General features: G+C 46.1%; 1 protein-coding gene across 2 annotated transcripts; it reads left to right on the forward strand.

Annotated features, from left to right (window-relative positions):
- The first annotated feature begins 340 nt into the window (after positions 1–340).
- Positions 341–26,632, forward strand: fxn (frataxin). Of its 2 annotated transcripts, none has more exons than XM_085992187.1 (5): positions 341–549; positions 12,976–13,064; positions 21,885–21,993; positions 24,051–24,148; positions 26,259–26,632. In XM_085992187.1, the coding sequence occupies exons 1-5, from the start codon at positions 430–432 to the stop codon at positions 26,404–26,406; spliced, it is 564 nt and encodes a 187-aa protein (XP_085848313.1). In that variant the 5' UTR covers positions 341–429; the 3' UTR covers positions 26,407–26,632. The 2 variants fall into 2 exon arrangements, with proteins under 2 accessions (XP_085848313.1, XP_085848302.1); XM_085992176.1 differs by having other exon boundaries at positions 348–549; positions 21,885–22,005.

The following is a 26,632-nucleotide window of genomic DNA, read 5'->3' on the forward strand; positions in this document are numbered from 1 at the left end:
CACACCACACCAAGATCTCTGAACTTCTGGCCTCTTGCACATCCCCAATTTTAATCGCTCCACCATTAGTGGCTATGCCTTCAGGTGCCTAGGCTCTAAGCTCTGGAATTCCCTCCCTAAACTTCTCCACCTTTAAGGCACTCTTTGACCAAGCTTTTGGTCATCTGCTCTAATTTCTCCGTTTGTGGCTCGGTGTCAATTTTTTTGTTTTATAACACTCCTGTGCAGCGCCTTGGAGCGTTTTCCGACCTTAAAGGCGCTATATAAATACAAGTTGTTTTTGCTTGTAAAAAGGCGGTGCCTAGTGATGAAGCAGCGCGTACACTGGTACAGTGCGTGCGGAAGCCCCGCCCCTTTTACCGTGCGCAGTCCAGTCGATCAAGCCTCGCACAGGTGCTGTGAGATGTGATCGCTCGTCTGCCGGGGACTATGGCGGGCTTTCTGAACCGGAGCCGGCTCTATTTCTGCCGATTTACAAAGCACCCAAGAACAAGGGCCGTCAGGGAAATCAAACAGGCACCCATCCTCTCACTCAGCACTTTATCAACGGTGAGTAATTTGCCAGTCACGATTGTATCCACTGATGTTTTACTATCTTCTGTGTGTATGAGAAAAGCCGATTGCTGTCATATGTCACTGACCGTTATTTATTTAAATTCCATCTCGCGCCCCTCCTCGCGCCAGATGGGATCCCGCGCTCGCGCTCAACCGAGCCTGTCATGAGCAGGGACGTCCCGATCCCCTTCCCCCCGCGCTGCATTACTATTGGTTTTCCCTTTACCCGACGTCACCTGATCCGGAGGGAGCGTGCCTCCTGAGTGGTTGGCCCACACGCCCATCAATTCTAGTCCCGCCCCCCCGCGCGCACTGCTGCCGGTGACACGTGATCAGCTCGCCTCCTGAATGGTTGGCGGAGACATCGTCAATTTCTAGTCCCACCCCCTCGGGTGCCCAAGGCAGGGATTGGCGGTAGGAGCTGGCACTTGCCAACCCTCCAGGATTGGAAGATTAATCCGTAGGACTCTGCTGCGAGAAACACCCGGGGAAAAAATAATAGGGGCATTAAAAAGTGTGTTTTTAATTTCATTTTCTTGAAACACATTTGTTGATCGCCTCTATTCTAAATATATTGGAGATGGGGTGGGTAAAGGGAGGCTGTTTGATTGACAGTCAAGAATCACACTTGCCCCAGGTCATCATTGCAGGAGTTCCTCAGGGCAGTGTCCTTGGCCCAACCATCTTCAGCTGCTTCATCAAAGACCTTCCCTCCAACATAAGGTCAGAAATTGGGAGGTTCGCTGATGACTGCACAGTGTTTAGCGCCATTCACAACTCCTCAGATAATGAAGCAGTCCATGCTCGCATGCAATGAGACCTGGCCATGATAATCTCCAACAAGCGAGCGTCTAACCACCGCCTCTTGACATTCAATGGCATTACCATTGCTGTGTCCCCCACCATCAACATCCTGGGGGGTCAGCATTGACCAGAAACTTAACTGGACCAGCCACATAAATACTGTGGCAATAAGAGCAGGTCAGAGGCTGGGTATTCTGCAGCGAGTATCTCACCTCCTGACTCCCCAAAGCCTTTCCGCCATCTACAAGGCACAAGTAAGGAGTGTGATGGAATACTCTCCACTTGCCTGGATGAGTGTAGCTCCAACAACACTCAAGAAGCTCGACACCATAGAGAACAAAGCAGCCCGCTTGATTGGTACCCCATCCACCACCTTAAACATTCACTCCCTCCACCCGGCGTACCGTGGCTGCAGTGTGTACCATCTACAAGATGCACTGCAGCAACTCGCCAAGGCTTCTTCGGCAGCACCTCCCAAACCCGCGACCTCTTCCACCTAGAAAGGACAAGTGCAGTGGGTGCATGGGAACACCACCACCTCCAAGTTCCCCTCCAAGTCACACACCATCCTGACTTAGAAGTATATCACCGATCCTTCATCATCGCTGGGTCAAAATCCTGGAACTCCCTCCCTAACAGCACTGTGGGAGTACCTTCACCACACGGACTGCAGCGGTTCAAGAAGGCGGCTCACCACCACCTTCTCAAGGGCAACTAGGGATGGGCAATAAATGCTGGCCTTACCAGCGACGCCCACATCCCATAAAAACAAATTTAAAAAACCCAATTGTGTACTGAAGAGTCTGCCACCGCGTGGTTGGATGTGTCGGCCGACCAATGGCGAACGCATGGGGGTGGGGCACTTGGAGGTGAGAGGTCAAGTCATGAAACTTCCAGGAATATGTCCAACCAGAGTTGGGAACCTGAAGTGAGAGTCAAAATACTGGTGATGCTGTCATGGTGAGAATTGTTCTGGGAGTGGGTGGGGTTTAAGTGTAAACACACATTACAAGCCCATTGAAATGAATAGAATGCTTGGTAAAAGCAAAGGAAGATCCCAGCACAGGTCCGATGGGCCAAATGGCCTCCTTCTGTGCTGTATGATACTTTAAAAAAAAGTTGGGATTTACAGGCCATTTGGTGCAAATAGTCTATGCCTGTGTTTATGAAAGAAACAAAGAATTGTATGTAACATCAACATTTCACGTCCCAAAGCGCTTTACAGACTAGAGATTAATTTTCCAATCCTCTCTGTCTACAGGTATGGTGCCAGCGGACTGGAAGACTGCTAACTTGGTACCATTGTTTAAAAAGGGAGAAAGGGATAGACCGAGTAATTACGGGCCAGTCAGCCTAACCTTGGTGGTGGCAAAATTATTGGAAAAAATTCTGAGGGACAGGATAAATCTTCATTTAGAAAGACACAAATTAATCAGGGACAGCCAGCAAGGATTTGTGAAGGGAAGGTCGTGTCTTAACTAATTTTTTGAGGAGGTAACAAGGAGGGTCGATAAGGGTAGTGCGTTTGATGTAGTCTATATGGATTTTAGCAAGGTTTTTGATAAGGTCCCACATGGCAGACTGGTCACGAAAGTAAAAGCTCATGGGATCCAAGGCAAAGTGGCAAGTTGGATCCAAAATTGACTCAGAGGCAGGAAACAAAGGGGAAACATAGAAACATAGAAGATAGGAGCAGGAGTAGGCCATTCAGCCCCTCGAGCCTGCTCTACCATTTAATGAGATCATGGCTGATCATCCAAATTCAGTACCCTGTCCCTGCTTTCTCCCCATATCACTTGATCCCTTTAGCTTTAAGAAACATATCTAACTCCTTCTTGAATATATTTAATGAATTGGCCTCCACTGCCCTCTGTGGTAGAGAATTCCACAGGTTCACCACTCTCTGGGTGAAGAAATTCCTCCTCATCTCTGTCCTAAATGGCTTACCCATAATCCTTAGACTGTGACCCCTGCTTCTGGACTCCCCTGCCATCGGGAACATCCTTTCTGCATCTAGTCTCTCTAGTCCTGTTAGAATTTTATAAGTTTCAATGAGATCCCCTCTCATTCTTCTAAACTCCAGCGAATATAAGCCCAATCGACCCAATCTCTCCTCATACGTCATACCTGCCATCCCAGGTATCAGTCTGGTGAATCTTCGCTGCACTCACTCCATGGCAAGACCATCCTTCCTCAGATAAGGCGACTAAAACTGCATACAATACTCAAGGTGTGGTCTCACCAAGGCCCTGTACAACTGCAGCAAGACATCCTTGTTCCTGTACTTGAATCCTCTCGCTATGAATGCCAACATACCATTTGCCTTCTTAACCGCCTGCTGCACCTGCATGCTTACCTTCAGCGACTGGTGCACAAGGACACCCAGGTCTCGTTGCACTTCCCCTTCTCCCAATCTATTGCCGTTCAGATAATCTGCCTTCCTGCTTTTGCCACCAAAGTGGATAACCTCGCATTTATCCACATTATACTGCATCTGCCCAATCACCCAACCTGTCCAAATCATACTGGAGTTTCTCTGCATCCTCCTCACAGCACACACGCCCACCCAGCTTTGTGTCGTCTGCAAACTTGGAGATACTACATTTAGTTCCCTCGTCTAGATCATTAATATATATTGTGAATAGCTGGGGTCCTAGCACCGATCCCTGCGGTACCCCACTAGTCACTGCCTGCCACTCGGAAAAAGACCCGTTTATTCCAATTCTTTGCTTCCTGTCTGCCAACCAGTTCTCTATCCAAGTCAGTACCTTACCCCCAATCCCATGTGCTTTAACTTTGCACGCTAATCTCTTATGTGGGACCTTATCGAAAGCCTTCTGAAAGTCCAAATACACCACATCCACTGGTTCTCCCTTATCTATTCTACCAGTTACATCCTCAAAACATTCTAGTAGATTAGTCAAGCACGATTTACCTTTTGTAAATCCATGTTGACTTTGTCCGATCCTGTCACTGTTTTCCAAGTGCTCTGCTATTTCATCTTTTATAATGGACTCTAGCATTTTCCCCACTGCCGATGTCAGGCATACCGGTCTATAATTCCCCGTTTTCTCTCTACCACCTTTTTTAATAGTGGGGTTACATTAGCTACCCTCCAATCCATGGTACTGTGCCCGAGTCTATAGAATTTTGGAAGATGACCAGCAATGCATCTACTATTTCTAGGGCCACTTCCTTAAGTACCCTAGGATGTAGATTATCAGGCCCTGGGGATTTATCAGCCTTCAATCTCATCAGTTTCCCTAACACCATTTCCCTACAAACGCTGATTTCATTCAGTTCCTCCTTCTCATTAGACCCTATGTTCCCCGACATCTCTGGGAGGTTATTTGTGTCCTCCTTTGTGAAGACAGAACCAAAGTATGTATTTCATTGGTCTGCCATTTCTTTGTTCCCCATTATAAATTCCCCTGATTCTGACTGCAAGGGACCTACGCTTGACTTCACCAATCTTTTTCTCTTCGCATATCTATAGAAGCTTTGACAGTCAGTTTTTATGTTCCCTGCAAGCTTACTCTCATTCTATTTTCCCTTTCTTAATTAATCCCTTTGTCCTCCTTTGCTGAATCCTAAACTGCTCCCAATCCTCAGGTTTACTGCTTTTTCTGGCCAATTTATATGTCCTCTCCTTGGATCTTATCCTTTCCCTGATTTCCGTTGTTAGCCACGGTTGAGTCACCTTTTTATTTTTATTTTTATGCCAAACAGGGATGAACAAATTCTGTAGTTCATCCATGCGATCTTTAAATGTTTGCCATTGCTTATCCACCGTCAACCCTTTAAGTAACATTTCCCAATCCATCCTAGCCAACTCGCGCCTCATACCATCGTAGCTTCCTTTATTTAAATTCAGGACCCTCGCCTCTGAGTCAACTACTTCACTCTCCATCTTAATGAAGAATTCTATCATATTATCGCTCCTCCCAAAGGGGCCTCGCACAACAAGATTGCTAATGAATCCTTTCTCATTACATAATACCCAGTCTAAGATGGCCTGATTTCTAGTTGGTTCCTCAACATATTGGTCCAGGAAACCATCCCGTATACACTCTAGGAATTCCTCCTCCACAGTATTGTTACTAATTTGGTTAGCCCAATCTATATGTAGATTAAAGTCACCCATGATAATTGCTGTGCCCTTATTGCACGCGTCTCTAATATCCCATTTAATGCCATCCCTAACCTCAGCATTACTGTTTGGGGGGTCTGTATAGAACTCCCACTAACGTTTTCTGCCCCTTGGTATTTCTCAGCTCTACCCATACAGATTCCACATCATCAGAGCTAATATCCTTCCTTACTATTGTGTTAATCTCTTTAACCAGCAATGCTACCTCACCTCCTTTTCCTTTTTGCCTGTCCTTCCTGAATATTGACTACCCCTGGATGTTGAATTCCCAGCCTTGGTCACCCTGGAGCCATGTCTCCGTAATCCCAATGATATCATATCCGTTTACATCTATTTGCGCAGCTAATTCATCCACCTTATTACGAATGCTCCTCGCATTAAGACACAAAGCCTTCAGGCTTGTTTTTTTAACACTCTTAGTCCTTTTAGAATTATTATTTACTGCGGCCATGTTTGATTTACACCCTTGATTTCTCTGCCTTCCACCTTTGCTTTTCTCCTTCCTGTCTTTTGCTTCTATCCTTGCTTCCCTTTCCTTTGTCTCCCTGCACAGGTTCCCAACCCCCTGCCATTTTCGTTTAAACCCTCCCCAACAGCACTAGCAAACACTCCCTAGGACATCGGTCCCGGTCCTGCCCAGGTGCAAACCGTCCAGTTTGTACTGCTCCCACCTCCCCCAGAACTGGTTCCAATGTCCTAGGAATTTGAATCCCTCCCCCTTGCACCATTCCTCTAGCCACGTATTCATGTGAAATATCCTTCTATTTCTACTCTGACTAGCACGTGGCACTGGTAGCAATCCTGAGATTACTACCTTTGAGGTCCTATTTTTTAATTTACCTCCTAACTCCCTGGGGGAGAAATTGGTTGGAGCCGCAAACGGGGCGCCAAGCTCGTCTGGGCGCCGGATTTAGTGCAGCGTTTGGAGCAGTAGCGACCGCCGGAAATTCAGCTTGAGCGCCCCAAGAGGGACACGGGGCGAGGCTCAAGGCGCTCCGCGTCCCTCTTAGGGCGCTGAAACTGAATATCGCAGCGCAACGTGCCGCAGCGCCACACGCTGTGGTACTGCAGGCCTTCCTCCCATTCTTAAGGGGGAGGGGCCTGCACCAGCGCGATCAGAGATCGCGAGTGCCGGCAAAAGAGTGCGGCACCGAGGAGAAGTGCCAGGCTCTCAGAAAACAGCCGGCAATGCCGCAGGGGGCGATCAGGAGGCCGGGGACGGAGGTGCTGGCATGCGGCCGCCGGAAAAAACGGCCGCCACGCACCTCCACCTTAATTTGCGCCACTACCGCCACAGGAAGGCCCCGTGAACCGGGCACCATTTGCGAACGGTGCTACAGAGGCGGTCGCTGCCAAATATCGAGATCGGGGCAGTAGCGGGGCGCTGCGCACACTGATGACGTCATCGGAGGCGGCGCAGCACAACAGGTTAACGCCGCCATTAGCGCCCCAGCTAAATATCGCGGGAGGTGCGGCCAATGGCGCTAAAGCCACTGAGTGCCCTCTTTAGGCGCTAACTGGTGGCGCAGCCCACTGAATTTCTAGGCCCCTATATTCAGCTTTTAGGACCTTATTCTGTTTTTTACCTATATCGTTGGTACCTATATGCACCACGATAACTGGCTGTTCACCCTCCCCCTTCAGCATGCCCTGTAGCCGCTCCGAGACATCCTTGACCCTTGCACCAGGGAGGCAATATACCATCCTGGAGTCTCGTTTGCAGCCGCAGAAACGCCTATCTATTCCCCTTACAATAGAATCCCCTATCACTATAGCTCTCCCGCTCTTTTTCCTCCCATCCTGTGCAGCAGAACCATCCATGGTGCTAGGAAGTTGGCTACTGCTGCCCTCCCCCGATAAGCCATCTCCCCCAACAATATCCAAAGCAGTATATCTGTTTGAGAGGGGGATGGCCACAAGGGACCCCTGCACTACCTGCCTGCGCCTACTACTCTGCCTGGTGGTCACCCATTCCCTTCCTGCCTGTGCAGCCTTTACCTGCGGTGTGACCAACTCCCTAAAAATGCTATCCACGACGTCCTCAGCATCGTGAATGCTCCAGTATGTATCCATTCACAGCTCCAGCGCCGCAATGCGGCCTGTCAGTAGCTGCAGCTGGATACACTTCCCGCACACATGGTCGTCAGGGACACAGGAAGTGTCCCTGATTTCCCACATAGTGCAGGAGGAGCATGCCACGTGGCCGAGCTGTCCTGCCATGACTTACCCTTTAATTAATTCAAATTAAATTAAATCAAATCAATAATTACACTACAATTAAATGATATACTCAAGGGCCCTTGTTTACTAGCAATCCCGCTACACAACAGAGACCTTAGAAACTATAAACCACAAAAATTAAGTTTGGAAAAAAGTGAGAAAGAGAGAAATACTCACCAACCAATCACATACCTGCTTTCTGGCGCTGTCTCACTTCAATTACTTTTTACTTCTTTACACTCACCGGTCCATTGTAGCCCCGGCTCACCTTTGAAATCTCCCGAGGTTTGGCACTCTCCTGCCGCTCTCGCTCACCTTTGAAATCTCCCGAGGTTTGGCGCTTTCCTGCCGCTCTCACTCACCTTTGAAATCTCCCGAGGTTTGGCACTCTCCTGCCGCTCTCGCTCACCTTTGAAATCTCCCGAGGTTTGGCGCTCTCCTGCTGCTCTCACTCACTGTTGAAATCTCCCGAGGTTTGGCACTCTCCGGCTGCTCTCGCTCAGCTTTGCAATCTCCCGAGGTTTGGCGCTCTCCAGCTGCTCTCGCTCAGCTTTGCAATCTCCCGATGTTTGGCGCTCTCCTGCCGCTCTCACTCACCGTTGAAATCTCCCGAGGTTTGGCGCTCTCCAGCTGCTCTCGCTCAGCTTTGCAATCTCCCGAGGTTTGGCACTCTCCTGCCGCTCTCACTCACCGTTGAAATCTCCCGAGGTTTGGCGCTCTCCTGCCGCTCTCGCTCACCGTTGAAATCTCCCGAGGTTTGGCACTCTCCTGCCGCTCTCGCTCACCTTTGAAATCTCCCGAAGTTTGGCACTCTCCTGCCGCTCTCGCTCACCTTTGAAATCTCCCGATGTTTGGCGCTCTCCTGCCGCTCTCACTCACCGTTGAAATCTCCCGAGGTTTGGCGCTCTCCAGCTGCTCTCGCTCAGCTTTGCAATCTCCCGAGGTTTGGCACTCTCCTGCCGCTCTCACTCACCGTTGAAATCTCCTGAGGTTTGGCACTCTCCTGCCGCTCTCGCTCACCGTTGAAATCTCCTGAGGTTTGGCGCTCACCAGCTGCTCTCGCTCACCTTTGAAATCTCCCGAAGTTTGGCGCTCTCCTGCCGCTCTCGCTCACCTTTGAAATCTCCCGAGGTTTGGCGCTCTCCTGCCGCTCTCGCTCACCTTTGAAATCTCCCGAGGTTTGGCGCTCTCCAGCTAATGGTCAAAGGATGTTTTTGTGACTGGAAGGCTGTTTCCAGTGGGGTTCTGCAAGGCTCAGTACGGGGTCCTTTGCTTTTTGTAGTATATATCAATGATTTGGACTTGAATGTAGGAAGTATGATTGAGAAGTTTGCAGATGATACAAAAATTGGCCGATGGTTGATAATGAAGAAGAAAACTGCAGGAAGATATCAATGGACTGGTCAGGTGGGCAGAACAGTGGCAAATGGAATTCAATCTGGAGAAGTGTGAGGTAATGCATTTGGGGAGGGCGAACAGGGCAAGGGAATACACTATAAATGGTAGGATTCTGAGAAGTGCAGAAGATCAGAGGGACCTTGGAGTGCATGTCCACAGATCCCTGAAGGTAGCAAGACAGGTAGGTGGTTAAGAAGGCATACGGGATACTTGCCTTTATTAGCCGAGGCATAGAATATAAGAGCAGGGAGGTTATGCTTGAACTGTATAAAACACTAGTTAGGCCACAGCTAGAATACTGCGTGCAGTTCTGGTCACCACATTACAGGAAGGATGTGATTGCACTAGAGAGGGTGCAGAGGAGATTTATGAGGATGTTGCCTGAGCTGGGGAATTTTAGCTATGAGGAAAGATTAGATAGGCTGGGGTTGTTTTCTTTGGAACAGAGGAGGCTGAGGGGAGACCTAATTGAGGTGTATAAAATTATGAGGGGCCTAGTTAGAGTGGACAGGAAGGACCTATTTCCCTTAGTAGAGAGGTCAATAACCAGGGGGCATAGATTTAAAGTAATTGGTCGGAGGTTTAGAGGGGATTTGAGGAGAACTTTTTTCACCCAGAGGGTGGTGGGAGTCTGGAACTCACTGCCTGAAAGGGTGGTAGAGGCAGAAACCCTCATCACATTTAAAAAGTGCTTGGATATGCACTTGAAGTGCCGTAACCTACAAGGCTACGGACCAAGTGCTGGAAAGTGGGATTAGGGTGGATAGCTCTTTGTCGGCTGGTGCGGACATGATGGGCCGACTGGCCTCCTTCTGTGTTGTACATTTCTAAGAATCTATGAAAGTGCTTTTTTGAACTTTGAACTTGAAGCCCTAAGCTCTGGAATTCTCTCCCTAAACCTCTCCACCTCTCGCTCCTCCTTTATGATGCTCTGTAAAACCTACCTCTTTGACCAAGCTTTTGGGCATCTGTCCTAATATCTCCTTATGTGGCTCAGTTAAATTTTGTCCAATAACATTCCTGTGAAGTGCCTTGGGACGGTTTACTACATTAAAGGCACTATATAAATGCAAGTTGTTGTTGCGATTGTGGAAACTTACATTGGCCCAGAAATTCGGGTCGGGGGCTTCCCGCGCAAGCCCCCGATCTGCACTTACCTTGCGCGCTGGCCGTTGAGCTGTGGGGCCCCGTGGAATTCTGATCCGGGGCCTGGTCCAGCTGCCGGCGCGCAGTGCTTGCGTATCTCAGGGGCGCAGTTAGTTCGATGCGTCCCCTGGGATCACGTGGGCCATCGGGAGCCAATCGGAGCAGGGAATGCTCCATTCATAAGTCTGACAGGAAGTGCTGTCAAGACTTATAAATACTACGGCCCCAAAATAGCACTAAATCTTCAAATAATTTTTTTAAAAACATCACATTTTTTAACTAAACTATAAATTACATGAAATAACTATTTTAAACAATAATTTAAATTTTTGAAAAAAATAATTTTATTTTCTAATGGGGCTAAAAATAAACTTACCTTGCTTTAAAGTATTTAAAAATAATAAACCTGTGGAAAAATTGTTTTAATTTTAATTAATTCACCACTTACCTTGTAAAAAGCAGGCCTTACGCCTGCTTTTTACATTTCTAAATTCTGCAGGCTTACATTCCCAGGAAAACCTGTAAAAAAGAGCGAAGTTCGATGTGCACGCGCAGCCTCTCCCGCGCACGCGTTCGACCTCTGAACCCCTTCGTTCAGGGGAACGGAAGTGTCGGTTTCCCGCGCATGCGCAGTGCTTGCAGGAAACCGACACTTCCATTGGGCCTACGGGTGAGTACCCCATGTGTACTCACCCGTGGAGACCCGAATTTCTGGGCCATTATTTTCAGACCTGCTATTGAGACCCTTTAGATAATTGTCAGTTGAATTTTGGCCCTTCCCCTGTTCCTCAGCTACGTGCTGCCATATGGTGACATTATCTACAGACATGGGGTCAGCTTCCACAACAATGCTAACGACACTCAGACTTAACTGCTCTAAATCTCTCCTGGCCAGCCTCCCATCCTCCGCCTTCCGTAAACTTCAGCTCATCTAAAACTCTGCTGCTAGGTCCCACTCACCTGTCACTCTGTCCCTGCTGACTGGCTCCTGCTCTTACAATGCCTCCAATTTAAAATTCCTATCCTTGTGCTTAAATCCCCCCATGGCCTCGCCGCTCCCTATCTCTGTAATCTCCTCCAGATGTACAACTCTCCGAGATCTCTGCGCTCCGCCAATTCTGGTCTTTTATGCATTCCCCACCATTGGCAGCCGTGCCTTCAACCATCTAGGTCCCACACTCCTGGTTTCTCTTCTTAAGCCCCTCCATTTCTCCAACCTCCCTATTCTATTTTATGACCCTCCTTAAAACCCAGCTCTTTAACCAAACTTTTGGTCCCCTTCCTACTATCTCCTTCTTTGGCTCGGCATCCATTTTTGTCTGATTATGCCTAAGGAGGTTTGTATTCTATGTTAAAGGGGCTATGTAAACACAAGTTGTTTAACTTGAGTTTGCTTCATTAATCTTTGAATTGCCTCCTTACGGTTTAGTGATGCTCAAAATAAAAACTGATTTTGTAGTGATTTTCTCTGAATTTACCCATGTTCTTTGTGCTCTGATTTTGGCCCTGATTCTGATGCTAATTATAAAAACACCAAAAAATAGCTCCAGTTTTTAAATCGGCAGAGAAAATCTGACTTTTAAGGTCCTCACTCTTGGAAATACCATGATATTCCACCAGAGAGTGCCACACAGACTAAGCCCATCAAAGATCAAGATGTCATCATCATTATCCGAATCATACAGCACAGAAGGAGGCTATTCGGCCCATCGTGCCTGTGCTGGCTCTTTGAAAAGCTATCCAATTAGTCCCACTCCCCTGCTCTTTCCCCAGAGCCCTACAGATGTTTCCCCTTCAAGTATTTATCCAATTCTCTTTTGAAAGTTACTATTGAATCTGCTTCCACCGCCCTTTCAGGCAGCGCATTCCAGATCATAACAACTCTCTGTTTTTCCTCATGTCGCCTCTGGTTCTTTTGCCAATTCCCTTAAGTCTGTGTCCTCTGGTTACCCACCCTCCTGCCACTGGAAATAGTTTATCCTTATTTACTCTGTATTCCACCAGACCAGGTTATTATATTCCACCAGAGGCAGTTGCACAACAGCCACTGTATCTCCTCTTTCAATGTTTCTTATATAGAACCGCTGCAATCAAAATAAGTAAAGCACTGTATAAAGCTACTCCCATCGCAAAACAGTAGCATATCCCAAAAGATATTTTTAGCTATCAAATGCTGCTCTTGCACAAGAGTGAGCATGACACATTTTGCCCCATGTTGCATCTGTACCTCACGGGTATTTTTACCTGTAGAGACATGTGAACACATCAAGGAAAGTATGTGAAAGACTGAAATGTTTTGCATTGTTTTCGGATTGCTCTCACTGCTGTGCATAGAATCAAGAAATTCGATCTGTCGCAATATTTATAACTTCAGTACAATAGGGCCTACTTCAGTAAAACTGCACCTGGATCCCTTCAGTAGACTAGAAATTTGATAGCACTAAAGTTCTACTATTAATTATTGTAATTTATAGAGGTTGGAGGATTTAACATTAATCTTTTTTGTCTTGAATATTATAACGGCCAATTAGTACTGAAGGGAGGGACTTCCTCTTGAGGATCACTTTAGCATGAAATCCCATTTTATACTTGCACAGACTTTTTTTTGCTAAAATTATCGATTGGAAGAATTTCACTTCAACGATGTTAAATGATCTTTATTCATCCCAGTCACTCTTTGTTCATGTTTCTATCTTTTGTAGAATTTTCAGCATTTACATTCAGAAAGATGCTTGAAGTTCCAAAGAAAGGGAATCTATTCCTCGACTTTGAGAAGAATGGAAAATGCAAGGTATCCTGAAGTGACAAAAGACTTGTGCGTGTGTGTCCTCTTGTGCGTGTGTGTCTGCTCGCGTGTCCGTGTGTGCAGAGTATGTGTGCAGTGCCTGATTGACATTCAACGATAAAGCTAAACGTGTTGTTGTTTACTTATCCTATTTGCAATGCAACCCAAACATTTCTTTTGTGTCTAAATAATGAACTATAGACATTAGGTAAAATGAGAGCAATAGTACAGCCTCAATAAATGTAGTGATCTGCAATCCATTGACCTATTTCTGATCAGTGTCAAACAGAGAGGGTTAGATTGGCTTCAGACAGTGATATGTTCTTACAGTTAATTTATGCATCAAAGAAGTTAACAGTTCTAGTCTCTCTCACATCTCGTCCATGATCATCTCCTGCTCCCTTGATCCTATTCCCACTAAGCTGCTGAACACCTGACTTCTCATCCTAGCCCCCATGCTAGATTACATTGTAAATGGTTCCTTCACCTCAGGGACTGTCCACCTCTGAATCAAAATTGCAGTCATCACCTGCTCCTCAAAAAAAACACCCTTGACCCCTCTCCTTGCAAACTACCACCCATTTCCAATCTCCCATTCCTCTTCGGAGACCTTGTACGTGTTGTCTCCTCAAGCCCATGCTCATCTTTCCTGCAATTCCCTGTTTGAATCTCTCCAATCAGGTTTCCACCCCTACCATAGCACCAAAATGGCCCGAATCAAAGTCACACATGAGGCCCTCGATGATTGTGACCATGGTGCATTATCCCTCCTCATCCCCCTCGACGCCTCTACAGTCTTTGACATGTCGACCAGACCATCTTCCTCCAACGCCTCTTCTCCATTGTCCAACTGAGTGGGACTACCATTGCTTCAGATGTCAGAAAGTGCTTTATAGCTACAGGAAACTTTGTGATATCCGGCACCGACGGAACCGAGCTGTTGCCGATCTATCAAAACTGCCGGACATACCAGCGTTAATGTTGAAGCATACGGAGGTTTTCATCTCCGTATCTGACAACAAACACTGTTGCTTAGCAACAGCTTCTAAACAGTCAGCCCGTACCTTGGAAGCATCTCTGTAGCTTAGCAACAGCTTCAGAGAGACTTTCCAGAGCCTGACTGTTGGGAAAAAAAGCCACGAGAAGAAGAAAAAACTAACAAAACGGCTCCTGATTTCTGCCAGTAGATCGAGGTTTCCGGACATACAACCTCCGGATAAACCAAAGTGTCCTGTAATTTACTTTTGAACTTATGTTGTAATGCAGGAAACGCGGCAGCTAATTTGTGCACAGCAAACTCCCACAATGCAGTGTGATAATGACCATATACTCTGTCTTTTTTTGGTGATGTTGATTGAGGGATAAATATTGGCCAGGACACCAGGGAGAACTCCCCTGCTCTTCTTCGAAGATATAGTACACACTGCCACCTGAGAGGGCAGATGGGACCTCGGTTTAACATTAATACAATAGCAAAATACTGCAGATGCTGGAAATCTGAAATAACAACAGAAAATGCTGGAAACACTCAGCAGGTCAGGCAGCATCGAGGAGAAAGAAAGAGTCAACGTTTCAGGTCGAGGACCCTTTGTCAGAAACGTTAACTCTTTCTCTCTCCTCGATGCTGCTTGCCCTGCTGAGTGTTTCCAGCATTTTCTGTTGTTATCTCGGCTTAACATCTCCTCGGAAGGACGGCACGTCCGACAGCATCAGCCTAGATTTTTGTGCCCAAGTCTCTGGAGTGGGACTTGAACTCACAACCTTCTGACTCGGAGGCGAGAGTGCTCCCCACTGAGCCACAGCTCACACCTTTCCAGTTGAGGAAAGCTAGTGGTGAACAGCAGCCCCTGGAGCAGAAATTCATGCCATCACACAAAGGGAGTTTTTTATAAAGAAAAGTGCCTGCTTCCAGTCTACCAACAGTTCTAAAGCACAAAATAAGTAACCAGCAGAGAAACATAGCAACATAGAAGATAGGAGCAGGAGTAGGCCATTCGGCCCCTCGAGCCTGCTCCGCCATTCAATGAGATCATGGCTGATCATCCAAACTCAGTACCCTGTCCCTGCCTTAGCCCCATATCCCTTGATCCCTTTAGCCTTAAGAAATATATCTAACTCCTTCTTGAATATATTTAATGAATTGGCCTCAACTGCCTCCTGTGGTAGAGAATTCCACAGGTTCACCACTCTCTGGGTGAAGTAATTCCTCCTCATCTCTGTCCTAAATGGCTTACCCCTTATCCTTAGACTGTGACCCCTGGTTCTGGACTCCCCCGCCCTCGGGATCATCCTTCCTGCATCTAGTCTGTCCAGTCCTGTTAGAGTTTTATAAGTTTCAATGAGATCCCCCCCTCATTCTTCTAAACTCCAGCGAGTATAAACCCAATCAACCCAATCTCTCCTCGTACGTCATTCCTGCCATCCCAGGTATCAGTCTGGTGAATCTTCGCTGCACTCCCTCCATGGCAAGATCATCCTTCCTCAGATAAGGCGACCAAAACTGCACACAATACTCAAGGTGTGGTCTCACCAAGGCCCTGTACAACTGCAGCAAGACATCCTTGTTCCTGTACTCGAATCCTCTTGCTACGAAGGCCAACATACCATTTGCCTTCTTAACCGCCTGCTGCACCTGCATGCTTACCTTCAGCGACTGGTGCACAAGGACACCCAGGTCTCGTTGCACTTCCCCTTCTCCCAATCTATTGCCATTCAGATAATAATCTGCCTTCCTGTTTTTGCCACCAAAGTGGATAACCTTGCATTTATCCACATTGTCATGCATCTGCCCAATCACCCAACCTGTCCAAATCATACTGCAGTTTCTCTGCATCCTCCTCACAGCACACACTCCCACCCAGCTTTGTGTCGTCTGCAAACTTGGAGATATTACATCTAGTTCCCTCATCTAGATCATTAATATATATTGTGAATAGCTGGGGTCCTAGCACCGATCCCTGTGGTACCCCACTAGTCACTGCCTGCCACTCGGAAAAAGACCCGTTTAAGACAGCATCGGCGGGAATTTCAGCGGCAGCTGCGGGGCTATAAAAGGCTCCAGAGACCAGGTAAGGCCTCAGAGCGTCGGCGGGAATTTCAGCGGCAGCAGTGGGGCTATAAAAGGCTCCAGAGACCAGGTAAGGCCTCAGAGCGTCGGCGGGAATTCAGTGGCAGCAGCGGGGCTATAAAAGGCTCCAGAGACCAGGTAAGGCATCAGAGCGTCGGCGGGAATTTCAGCGGCAGCAGCGGGGCTATAAAAGGCTCCAGAGACCAGGTAGGTTTACCAGTCTCGGAACTCGGAGGGAAGGAGAGAGGTAAAAAGTAATCGAAGTGTGACGTCACCAGAAAGCAGGTAAGTGATTGGTTGGTGAGTATTTCTCTCGTTTTAAACTTAAACTCTGTGGTTTATAGTTTCTACGGTGTGATATTCATCACCTAGAATCGGGGCAGAGGGTATTTAAAAATATAATATTAATAAATGTAATTAATTACATAGAATGGGAGAGCAGGTGATGTGTTTCTGCTGCAATATGGGGGAGCTGGTGGACTCCATTGATGCTCACGGTGATCACATTTGCAGTAAGTGTTGGCTGCTCGAGGAATTCCGGCTCCGTGTTGATGAGCTGGAGTCCGAGCTTCAAACACTGAGACACATCAGGGAGGGAGAGAGTTACCTGGACTCTGTGTTCCAGGAAGTAGTCAAACCAATTAGATCAACTAATTCAGATGTAGTCCGTGGTCAGGGACAGGAGGGTGTAACTATGAGTGAGGCAGGTACGGGGATCCAGGAGGTAGTGTTGGAGGAGCCGCAGCCCTTGCTCTTGTCCAACAGGTTCGAGGCTCTTACTCCCTGTGAGGACAGGAGCAGGGACTGCAGGGAGGATGAGCAACCTGGCCACAGCACTGTGGAACAGGGGGCCATTCAAGTGGGGGGAGTAAAAAGAAATGTTGTAGTGGTAGGGGATAGTATCATAAGGGGGATAGATAGGGTTCTTTGCAGCCGAGAGCGAGAGTCCCAAAGGTTGTGTTGCCTGCCTGGTGACAGGGTTAAGGACATCTCCTCTGGGCTGGAGAGAAACTTGGAGTGGGAGGGGGAGGATCCAGTTGTCGTGGTCCATGTTGGTACCAACGACATAGATAGGACAAGGAAGGAGGTTCTGCTGAGGGAGTTTGAGCAGCTAGGGGCCAAATTAAAAAGCAGAACCACAAGGGTAATAATCTCTGGATTACTACCTGAGCCACGAGCAAATTTGGCTAGGGTAAATAAAATCAGAGAGTTAAATGCGTGGCTCAAAGACTGGTGTGGGAGAAATGGGTTTTGCTTCTTGGGACACTGGCACCAGTACTGGGACAGGAGAGAGCTGTTCCGTTGGGACGGACTTCACTTGGCCAGTGCTGGGACTAGAATCCTGGCGAATCGAATAACTAGGGCTGTAGAGAGGGCTTTAAACTAATTAGTGGGGGGAAGGTTTCAAGAGAGCGAAAAATAAAAATGTCAGCAGAGAAGGCAATAGAGCAAAGTAGCAGTGGGGAAATTAAAAACCAGAGCGTGTCAGGAAGGGACAGAATATATAAAGATAGAGGTAAAGTAGTAAAGGGGGTAAAAGCAGGAATAAATTATCACAAAACATTTTTAAAATTTCTTTATCTGAATGCACGCAGCATTCGTAACAAAATAGACGAGTTGACGGTACAAATAACTACACATGGGTATGATCTGGTGGCCATTACAGAAACATGGCTGCGAGGTGACCATGACTGGGAACTAAACATCCAGGGGTATTTGACTATTAGGAAGGACAGACAGGAAGGAAAGGGAGGTGGGGTGGCTATGTTAATAAAGGATGGAATCACTGCAATAGTGAGAAATGATATTGGGTCAAAGGATCAGGATAGTGAAACAGTTTGGGTGGAGATAAGGAATAATAAGGGGAAAAAGTCACTAGTGGGCGTAGTCTATAGGCCTCCTAACAGTTGCAACTCTATTGGTCAGAGTATAGATCAGGAAATAATTGGGGCTTGTAATAAGGGAACAGCTATAATCATGGGAGATTTTAACTTTCATATTGACTGGACAAATCAAATTGGGCAGGGCAGCCTTGAGGAAGAGTTCATAGAGTGCATTAGGGACAGGTTCCTTGAGCAGTATGTTACTGAACCAACCAGGGGGCAGGCAATCTTAGATCTGGTCCTGTGTAATGAGACAGGATTAATTAAAAATGTCCTAGTAAAGGATCCCCTTGGTATGAGTGACCATAACATGGTTGAATTCCAAATTCAGTTGGAGGGTGAGAGAGTTGGATCTCAAACCAGCGTACTAAGCTTACATAAAGGAGACTATGAAGGTATGAGAGCAGAGTTAACTAAAGTGGACTGGGAAAATAGATTACGGTGTAAGACGGTACAGGAGCAGTGGTGTACAGTCAAGGAGATATTTCACAACTTTCAAGAAAAATATATTCCACTGAAGAAAAAGGGGCATAAAAGAAAAGACAGCCATCCGTGGCTAAGTAAAGTAATAAAGGATAGTATCCGACTGAAAACAAGGGCATATAAAGTAGCCAAATCTAGTGGGAGGATAGAAGATTGGAAGCATTTAAAAGCCAGCAAAGAATAACTAAAAGATTAATTAAGAAAGGGAAGATAGATTATGAAAGTAAACTAGCAAAAAATATAAAAACAGATAGCATGAGTTTCTACAGTTATATAAAAAGAAAAAGGGTGGCTAAAGTGAATGTTGGTCCCTTAGAGGACGAGACCGGGAAATTAGTAGTGGGGAACATGGAGATGGCAAATACGCTGAACAAATATTTTGTATCAGTCTTTACAGTAAAGGACACTAAAAATATCCCAACACTGGACAAACAGGGGGCTATGGGGGGGAGGAGCCAAACACGATTAAAATCACTAAGGAGATGGTACTCGGTAAGATAATGGGACTTGAGGTGGATATATCCCCTGGACCTGATGGCTTACATCCTAGGGTCTTGAGAGAAATAGCGGTAGGGATTGCGGATGCATTGGTGGTAATTTTCCAAAGCTCCCTGGATTCAGGAAAGGTCCCAGCAGATTGGAAAACTGCTAATGTAACGCCCTTATTTAAAAAGGGAGGTAGACAAAAGGCTGGAAACTATAGACCAGTTAGCCTAACATCTGTGGTTGGTAAAATGTTGGAGTCCATTATTAAGGAAGCAGTAACAGGACATTTGGATAAGCATAATTTAATCGGACAGTGTCAGCATGGTTTTATGAAGGGGAAGTCATGTTTGACAAATTTGCTCGAATTCTTTGAGGATGTAACAAACAGGGTGGATAAAGGGGAACCAGTGGATGTGGTGTATTTGGACTTCCAAAAGGCATTTGACAAGGTGCCACACTAAAGAATACTGCACAAGATAAAAAAAATCACAGGATTGGGGGTAATATACTGGCATGGGTGGAAGATTGGCTATCTCACAGAAAACAGAGAGTTGGGATAAATGGTTCATTCTCGGGTTGGCAATCACTAACTAGTGGTGTTCCGCAGGGGTCAGTGCTGGGACCCCAACTCTTTACAATCTATATTAACGATTTGGAGGAGGGGACCAAGTGCAACGTATCCAAGTTTGCTGACGATACAAAGATGGGAGGGAAAGCAGTGAGTGAGGAGGACATAAATAACCTACAAAAGGACATAGACAGGCTAAGTGAGTGGGCAGAAATTTGGCAGATGGAATATAATGTTGGAAAGTGTGAAGTTATGCACTTTGGCAGAAAAAATCAAAGAGCAAGCTGTTATCTAAATGGAGAGAAACTGCAAAGTGCTACAGTACAAAGGGATCTGGGGGTCCTGGTGCATGAAACACAGAAGGTTAGTATGCAGGTACAGCAGGTGATCAGGAAGGCCAATGGAATCTTGGCTTTTATTGCAAGGGGGATGGAGTATAAAAACAGGGAAGTCTTGCTTCAGTTATACAGGGTACTGGTGAGGCCACACCTGGAATACTGCGTACAGTTTTGGTTTCCATATTTAAGAAAAGACATACTTGCTCTCGAGGCAGTTCAGAGAAGGTTCACTCGGTTGATTCCGGAGATGAGGGGGTTGACTTATGAGGAAAGGTTGAGTAGGTTGGGCCTCTACTCATTGGAATTCAGAAGAATGAGAGGCGATCTTATCGAAATATATAAGATTGTGAGGGGGCTTGATCGGGTGGATGCGGTGAGGATGTTTCCACTGATGGGCGAGACTAGAACTAGGGGGCATAATCTTAGAATAAGGGGCTGCCCTTTCAAAACTGAGATGAGGAGAAACTTCTTCACTCAGAGGGAAGTAAATCTATGAAATTTGCTACCTCAGAGAGCTGTGGAAGCTGCGACATTAAATAAATTTAAAACGGAGATAGACAGTTTCCTAGCTGATAAGGGAATTAGGGGTTACGGGAAGCGGGCAGGGAAGTGGATGTGAGTCTAGGTTCGGATCAGCCATGATCCTATTGAATGGCGGAGCAGGCCCGAGGGGCCGTATGGCCTACTCCTGCTCCTTGTTCTTATGTTCCAACTCTTTGCTTCCTGTCTGCCAACCAGTTCTCTATCCAAGTCAGTACCTTGCCCCCAATCCCTTGTGCTTTAACTTTACACGTTAATCTCTTATGCGGGACCTTATCGAAAGCCTTCTGAAAGTCCAAATACACCACATCCACTGGTTCTCCCTTATCTATTCTACTAGTTACATCCTCAAAAAATTCTAGTAGATTAGTCAAGCACGATTTACCTTTTGTAAATCCATGTTGACTTTGTCCGATCCTGTCATTGTTTTCCAAGTGCTCTGCTATTGCATCTTTTATAATGGACTCTAGCATTTTCCCCACTACCGATGTCAGGCTTACCGGCCTATAATTCCCCGTTTTCTCTCTACCACCTTTTTTGAATAGTGGGGTCACATTAGCTACCCTCCAATCCATGGGAACTGTTCCAGAGTCTATAGAATTTTGGAAGATGACCAGCAAGGTGTGAGATGCGTTTGTAAGTGCGCAGGTATCTTCCTGTATAACATTTGGAATCTTTAAAGGAAATGCACGTGACAAAATAAAGACGTCTAAGTCCATACAGACTCTGGGTGTGAGCCACTTACAACAACAACAACTTGTATTTATATATCACCTTTAACATAGTTAAACTTCCCAAAGCACTTCACAGGAGCGTTATCAAACAAGATTTGACACTGAGCAACATAGGACAGGTGACCAAATGCTTGGTCAAAGAGGTAGGTTTTAAGGAGCATCTTAAAGGAGGAGAGAGAGCTAGGGAGGGAATTCCAGAGCTTAGGGCCTAGGCAGCTGAAGTCACGACCACCAATGGTGGAGCGATGAAAATCAGGATTCGCAAGAGGCCAAAATTGGTGGAGTGCAGAGATCTTGGATGGTTGTAGGGCTGGAGGAGGTTACAGAGATAGGGAGGGGTGAGGCCATGGAGGGACTTAGTGCTCATTAAAGTATGAGCCACCTGCTGCAGACACAAATCTGAGTTCTGCATGTTCCTCCTAACTTGTTTGTCTATCTTTAGTGTGTTTCATTGGTTTGCAGAAAGTGATCCCGCCTCCTTGAAACCGACCTCATGCACCCAATCGAGTTACAGCATTGATGGCAGATCATGATGGTGATCTGTTTCATCCTTGGGTGAGATGGTGGTATTAACAAGTCTGCAAAAGAGAAAGGAGAGAAACGTTCATTTTTCATACAACTTAACATATTCCCTTTACAAAAAAGAACGTTTATTTAGGTGTTTAGAAATGACAGAAAACATTGCCACAGGCTGGTGAGCTTAAACTATTCTTCTTCTTCTTCGCAGTTTACTGGATGATGCCACCTATGAAAAACTTGCAGAGGAAACACTGGACCTTTTATCTGACTTCTTTGAAGATCTCGCAGATAAGCCTTTTGTTCCAAAAGACTATGATGTAACGTTTGCGGTAAAAATTATTTGTCTGTATTTCATTGTCTCATTTCGATCCTCTTTTGAGGCACGTGAAATCCTTCTACTTCCACTCTCTTTTGGTTTCCCTGTGGTCATGTAAGGTGGGGCAGGCTGCTGTCAATTTTCTATTAATACAGCCAGGTGCGAGGAAGCACATGACAATAGCTTGTAGGAAGGTGCCAAGTGGAGCCCGGGTGCCTGCCCATCACACCTGAGGCCTGGAAGTGAGTGGAATGAAAGATATTCCAACATGCTTCACCTCCATGGTACCCAGTCAATACTTTACTTAATATAGTGGCTGCTCAACACTTCTAATCATACTGATACACAGACAGAGGGACAACGTTACGAATTAACACAATAGGCCTTATTATTAAGTTTAGCTACAGCATCATAGATTTATATAGCACCTTTAACGTAGTAAAACGTCTCAAGGTGCTTCACAGGAATGTTACCAAACAAGATTTGACACTGAGGCACTTACAGAGATATTAGGACAGGTGTACAAATGCTTGGTCAAAGAGGTAGGTTTTAAGGAGCGTCTTAAAGGAGGAGAGAGAGATCGAGAGGTTTAGGGAAGGAATTCCAGAGCTCAGGGCCCAGGCAGCTCAGGGCACAGCCGCCAATGGTGGAGCGATTAAAATTGGGGATGCAAAAGAGACCAGAATCTTAGTTTGTGAAAACAGATGCAACACTTTTTTGTGCAAAATTTCTTTAGCTGCAAATAAAAGTATTTCCCAATGTTAACTAGACATTGTGTAAAGAAAATAAATCGTAAACAGCAACAAAAATAGATTGAAATAAAACAAAGGATGTTATTTGTGACAACTTGGGTTTTTTACGAGGAAAGATTAAACATCTTTTCAGAGAGAGAAAAATTACTTGGAACAGACTTGGAAAGAAAGCACAAGTAGAATTAACAGAGTGCTGCTGTATACTCCACATCAGCAACAACAATTTGGCAATTTTAACATAGTAAAACGTCCCAAGGCACTTCACAGGAGCGTTATAAAACAAGAATTTGGCACACAGCCACATGAGATATTAGGACAGGTGACCAAAAGCTTGGTCAAAGAGGTAGGCTTAAAGGAGGAAAGAGGCGGAGAGGTTTAGGGAGGGAATTCCAGAGTTTAGGGCCTCAGCGGTTGAAGGCACGGCCGCCAATGGTGGGGCGATTAAAATCAACAGAATATACAGAGCAAGTCATGTGGAACCATTCTTTTCCTGATTATGGTATGAAATATTCAATTTAATGTCAAGTACTTGCAGCTAAATTTAGGTCATTATAGCAAAGGAACTTAGTTTATTTTCATAATATATTATATGATTTTACTTAAACAATTGGTACACTCCAGTAAAACATACAAAATGTTAACATGCACTGTGCCTTAATTAATATTGATATTTGCATGTGAAACCAGAGTTTTGAGAGATGCACCACTGACTTTCTTTGCATCCCAAAGCACAGGAATCTGCTTTCAGCTTGGAGCTTGAGGTGGCTGGCCATGCTGTATTGCAAATCTCTGCCCAGTACTGATGGAAGCTGAGGGTTTTGCACCAGCCAGCTCACCTGTCAGGAATTCATGTGTATCTTGTACTCTCATTATATTACAGCCCTGTCTTTGGGGTGCTGATGCAATAGCACATGTGTGATAAGCCTCAGAGGCACCAAGATCTATCTCTGAGTGGGTTTCTACAGCCTTCTAACTGTTGGCCAACATACCCACTATTATAAAATTGGTCACTATTCTGAAATTTAATCAAAATTATTTAAATTGCTGATCTGGGAATCCTGTATGCTTTTGCTATTCAACTATAAATAATATATCAATGTATAGAAATAAAAATGAGGAAAGAATGTTAGACTTTAAAATTGTGGTTGATTTAAGTCTGCAAGCTCTGATCTAATTATTCCCTGTCCTCAAACCCCACTTCTCCTTATGCCTACACTTGGTCTTGACTCCCTACAAAGCCACAGGAGATTGACTAGTATTGGTAAAATGTTCTTCTGATAGCTATATTTTTACTTATTTTTTTCAGAGCGGTGTGTTGACAGTAAAGGTGGGAGAAAGCTTGGGGACGTATGTGATTAATAAACAGACTCCAAACCGACAGATCTGGCTATCATCACCCATCAGGTATACTGTGAAAACAGAACAAAGCTTCATATTGAACTTGTGCACTGGCGATTCACGCTTAAAAAATAATGGTATGGCAGATAAGCAGATTGATGGACTTTTACATTTCCTTCCCATGTGCTACACGCCACATGGCAGTCTCCTCTTTCACAGCCAGCCCCTTTCACTCTGTCTCTGTGAAGTAGCAATAAGTACTTGAAAATAATTTTCCTATTCAAACTGGCCACAAATGGAGATTGCAAAGTTCATGGTTTATCTTGTTTTGGACGTCATTTGGAAAAAAAGAAACTCATAATTACTGTTCGAGCCTGATTATCTCCACCATGCACATGCTCAGACTGCTGAAAATTTGGGGGGAAAAAACCTGCAAACTGTTTTGAAAATGTTCTTGCCTTTACCTGGCTCCGCTGGCCATCTTACACTGCAACACAGTGCCTCCCTTCACCCCAAACAGTCAGCTACAACAGGTGGGCAGAGGCAGCTCGTCAGGTGTGACACTGCCTCGGCAAGAATATCGTGTGTGTGCGTGCCCGGGAGTTAGTGCCGCTGTCGGCTAGAGCCCCAGGGTGAGCAGGACGGAGCCGAGCACTGGGGCCATGCTCCACATGCTGCGGGTGGTGGGACTCCACAAGAAGTGCCTCCCGGTCAGGGGTGGGCTTGGTTCGGGTGGAAGAGAGAGAGAGGTCTAGGCTGTGAGTTGAGAGGGTGGGATGGAGGTTCAAGTGTGCATGTCAGGATGAACAAGTTCAAGGTAAAAGCGCTGGCTTTCCCAGAGTGATTGTCTGCTTCCTCTCACATCTGTTTACTGGCTCCGCCCCTCTTGCTCTTTGACCTTGCTGTCTTCTTACAATGATAGCTGTTGGACAAGAAAGTAAAATGCCCTGTGCACGCGTGAAGGGCCTGTTGCCATGGCTTGATTGGCCATCTATGAGCTGTACCTCACCTGTCCAAAAGGTCACCAGATGCCACCCCACGGTGGGCTACGTGGGCCGGAGCCATCAGCTGCCTATCTCCTGGGTTCTGATTTGTTGCTAGTTTACTTTAAGCCAATCAGCAAAGTGTGGCAGTTGAGTGTGACACAGCAAGTGTGATTTATCGACAGGAAGTGTCCCCATTATGTAGCTTATTATTGTAGCTGGAACAGTGTAGGTAAGTGTGTGTTTTTAAATCTGTCTTTACTTTATTTTTCTTCAAATCTGCCTTTCATTTTGCACCATTGCTATGGGAAAGAAGCAGGCAATTTCCTGTACGATGTTGGGAAGCATGCAACCCAATCAGGCTCAAAATAAGAACTTGGTATAAAAGTGCAACAACAGCACAAAAAGGAAGAGAAAAAACATTTTCTGCTCGTCAGGGTCCTGGAGCTTGCCCATTCCTGAAGTCTTCATACAGCAGCAGTTGGCAGCAATTTTAATATCAGATCCAATAAGAACATTTTGCATCTTCTTTCTCCATAATCATAATGGGCTGGATTTTAACGCCTCCCCACTTGCCCAGTGAGAATGGTGGGAGGGGTTATAATTTGAAAATTCCATCTCCCGGCTCCAACCTGCCACATTGACACCGACTCATGGCATCGACGAGGCAGGCGGGGGCCTAAACGTTCAAAAGTCGCGCTTGATGACATCATTGGCGCTGCAACATGATCTTAACTTCACAGCGGGGGAGTCCCACACCGTCTGCAGCCCAGCAACAGAACCACGGCGGGAGAAGCCCACCGGCCAGAAGAGGCCATGGTAAGTTTGAGAAATCTGCCTCTGTTTAAACTCCTTGTGGGGCAGGGGGAGCTGGAGTGTGCTCCCCCTCAGGCCCTTGCACAAGGAGTCCTTGGACCTCCCTGACCGCCCCATCCCTGCCGATCGCCACTGGGCCCCCTCCGATTGTTTCCAGACCTGACTGGCGGGGACCGTCCCTACAAGTCCCCGGCTGAGGCCTCCTGCTGCCAAATTTCCACTCCCGCCCACCAGCCAGGCAGTGAATCTGTCCAGGTGTCAGGCAAGAGTCCAGGAACTTTCATTTAAATGAGACCCTGCCGTTAAGATGTAATGTTGTAAGGATTAAAAATATGGCTGCATTCTCATTAGATCATTTTCTGTACATTTTTGCTCAGTGGGCCTAAACGATACGATTGGACTGGGAAGAAATGGATCTATTCTCATGATGGAGTTTGTTTACATGGACTGCTCACAAAAGAGTTCTCTACAATGTTCAAGACCAAAGTGGATGTACTTTCAGTAGCAGATGTCAGTGATGTGTGACCCGGCAGAAAATCTTAAGAACTGTTTTCGAAGACATGTCTTATAGAAGATAAACCCTGTCGGAATTATGTATGGATGGACCCCTTGTTCTTGTGACAGGTGCTGGCATGCTGTAAAGATTGCAATCAATCTGTACTGTTCCAAAATAAATTGCCCTGTTGCAGCTCTCCTTTTCAGTGGAGTCTTGCTTATCACCAAAGGGCTTGAGATTCTTCTATACAGTTAA

This window comes from Somniosus microcephalus, chromosome 1 (genome assembly GCF_052327205.1).
Source record: "Somniosus microcephalus isolate GS21.2 chromosome 1, FLI_Smic_1.0, whole genome shotgun sequence".
NCBI lineage: Eukaryota > Metazoa > Chordata > Chondrichthyes > Squaliformes > Somniosidae > Somniosus > Somniosus microcephalus.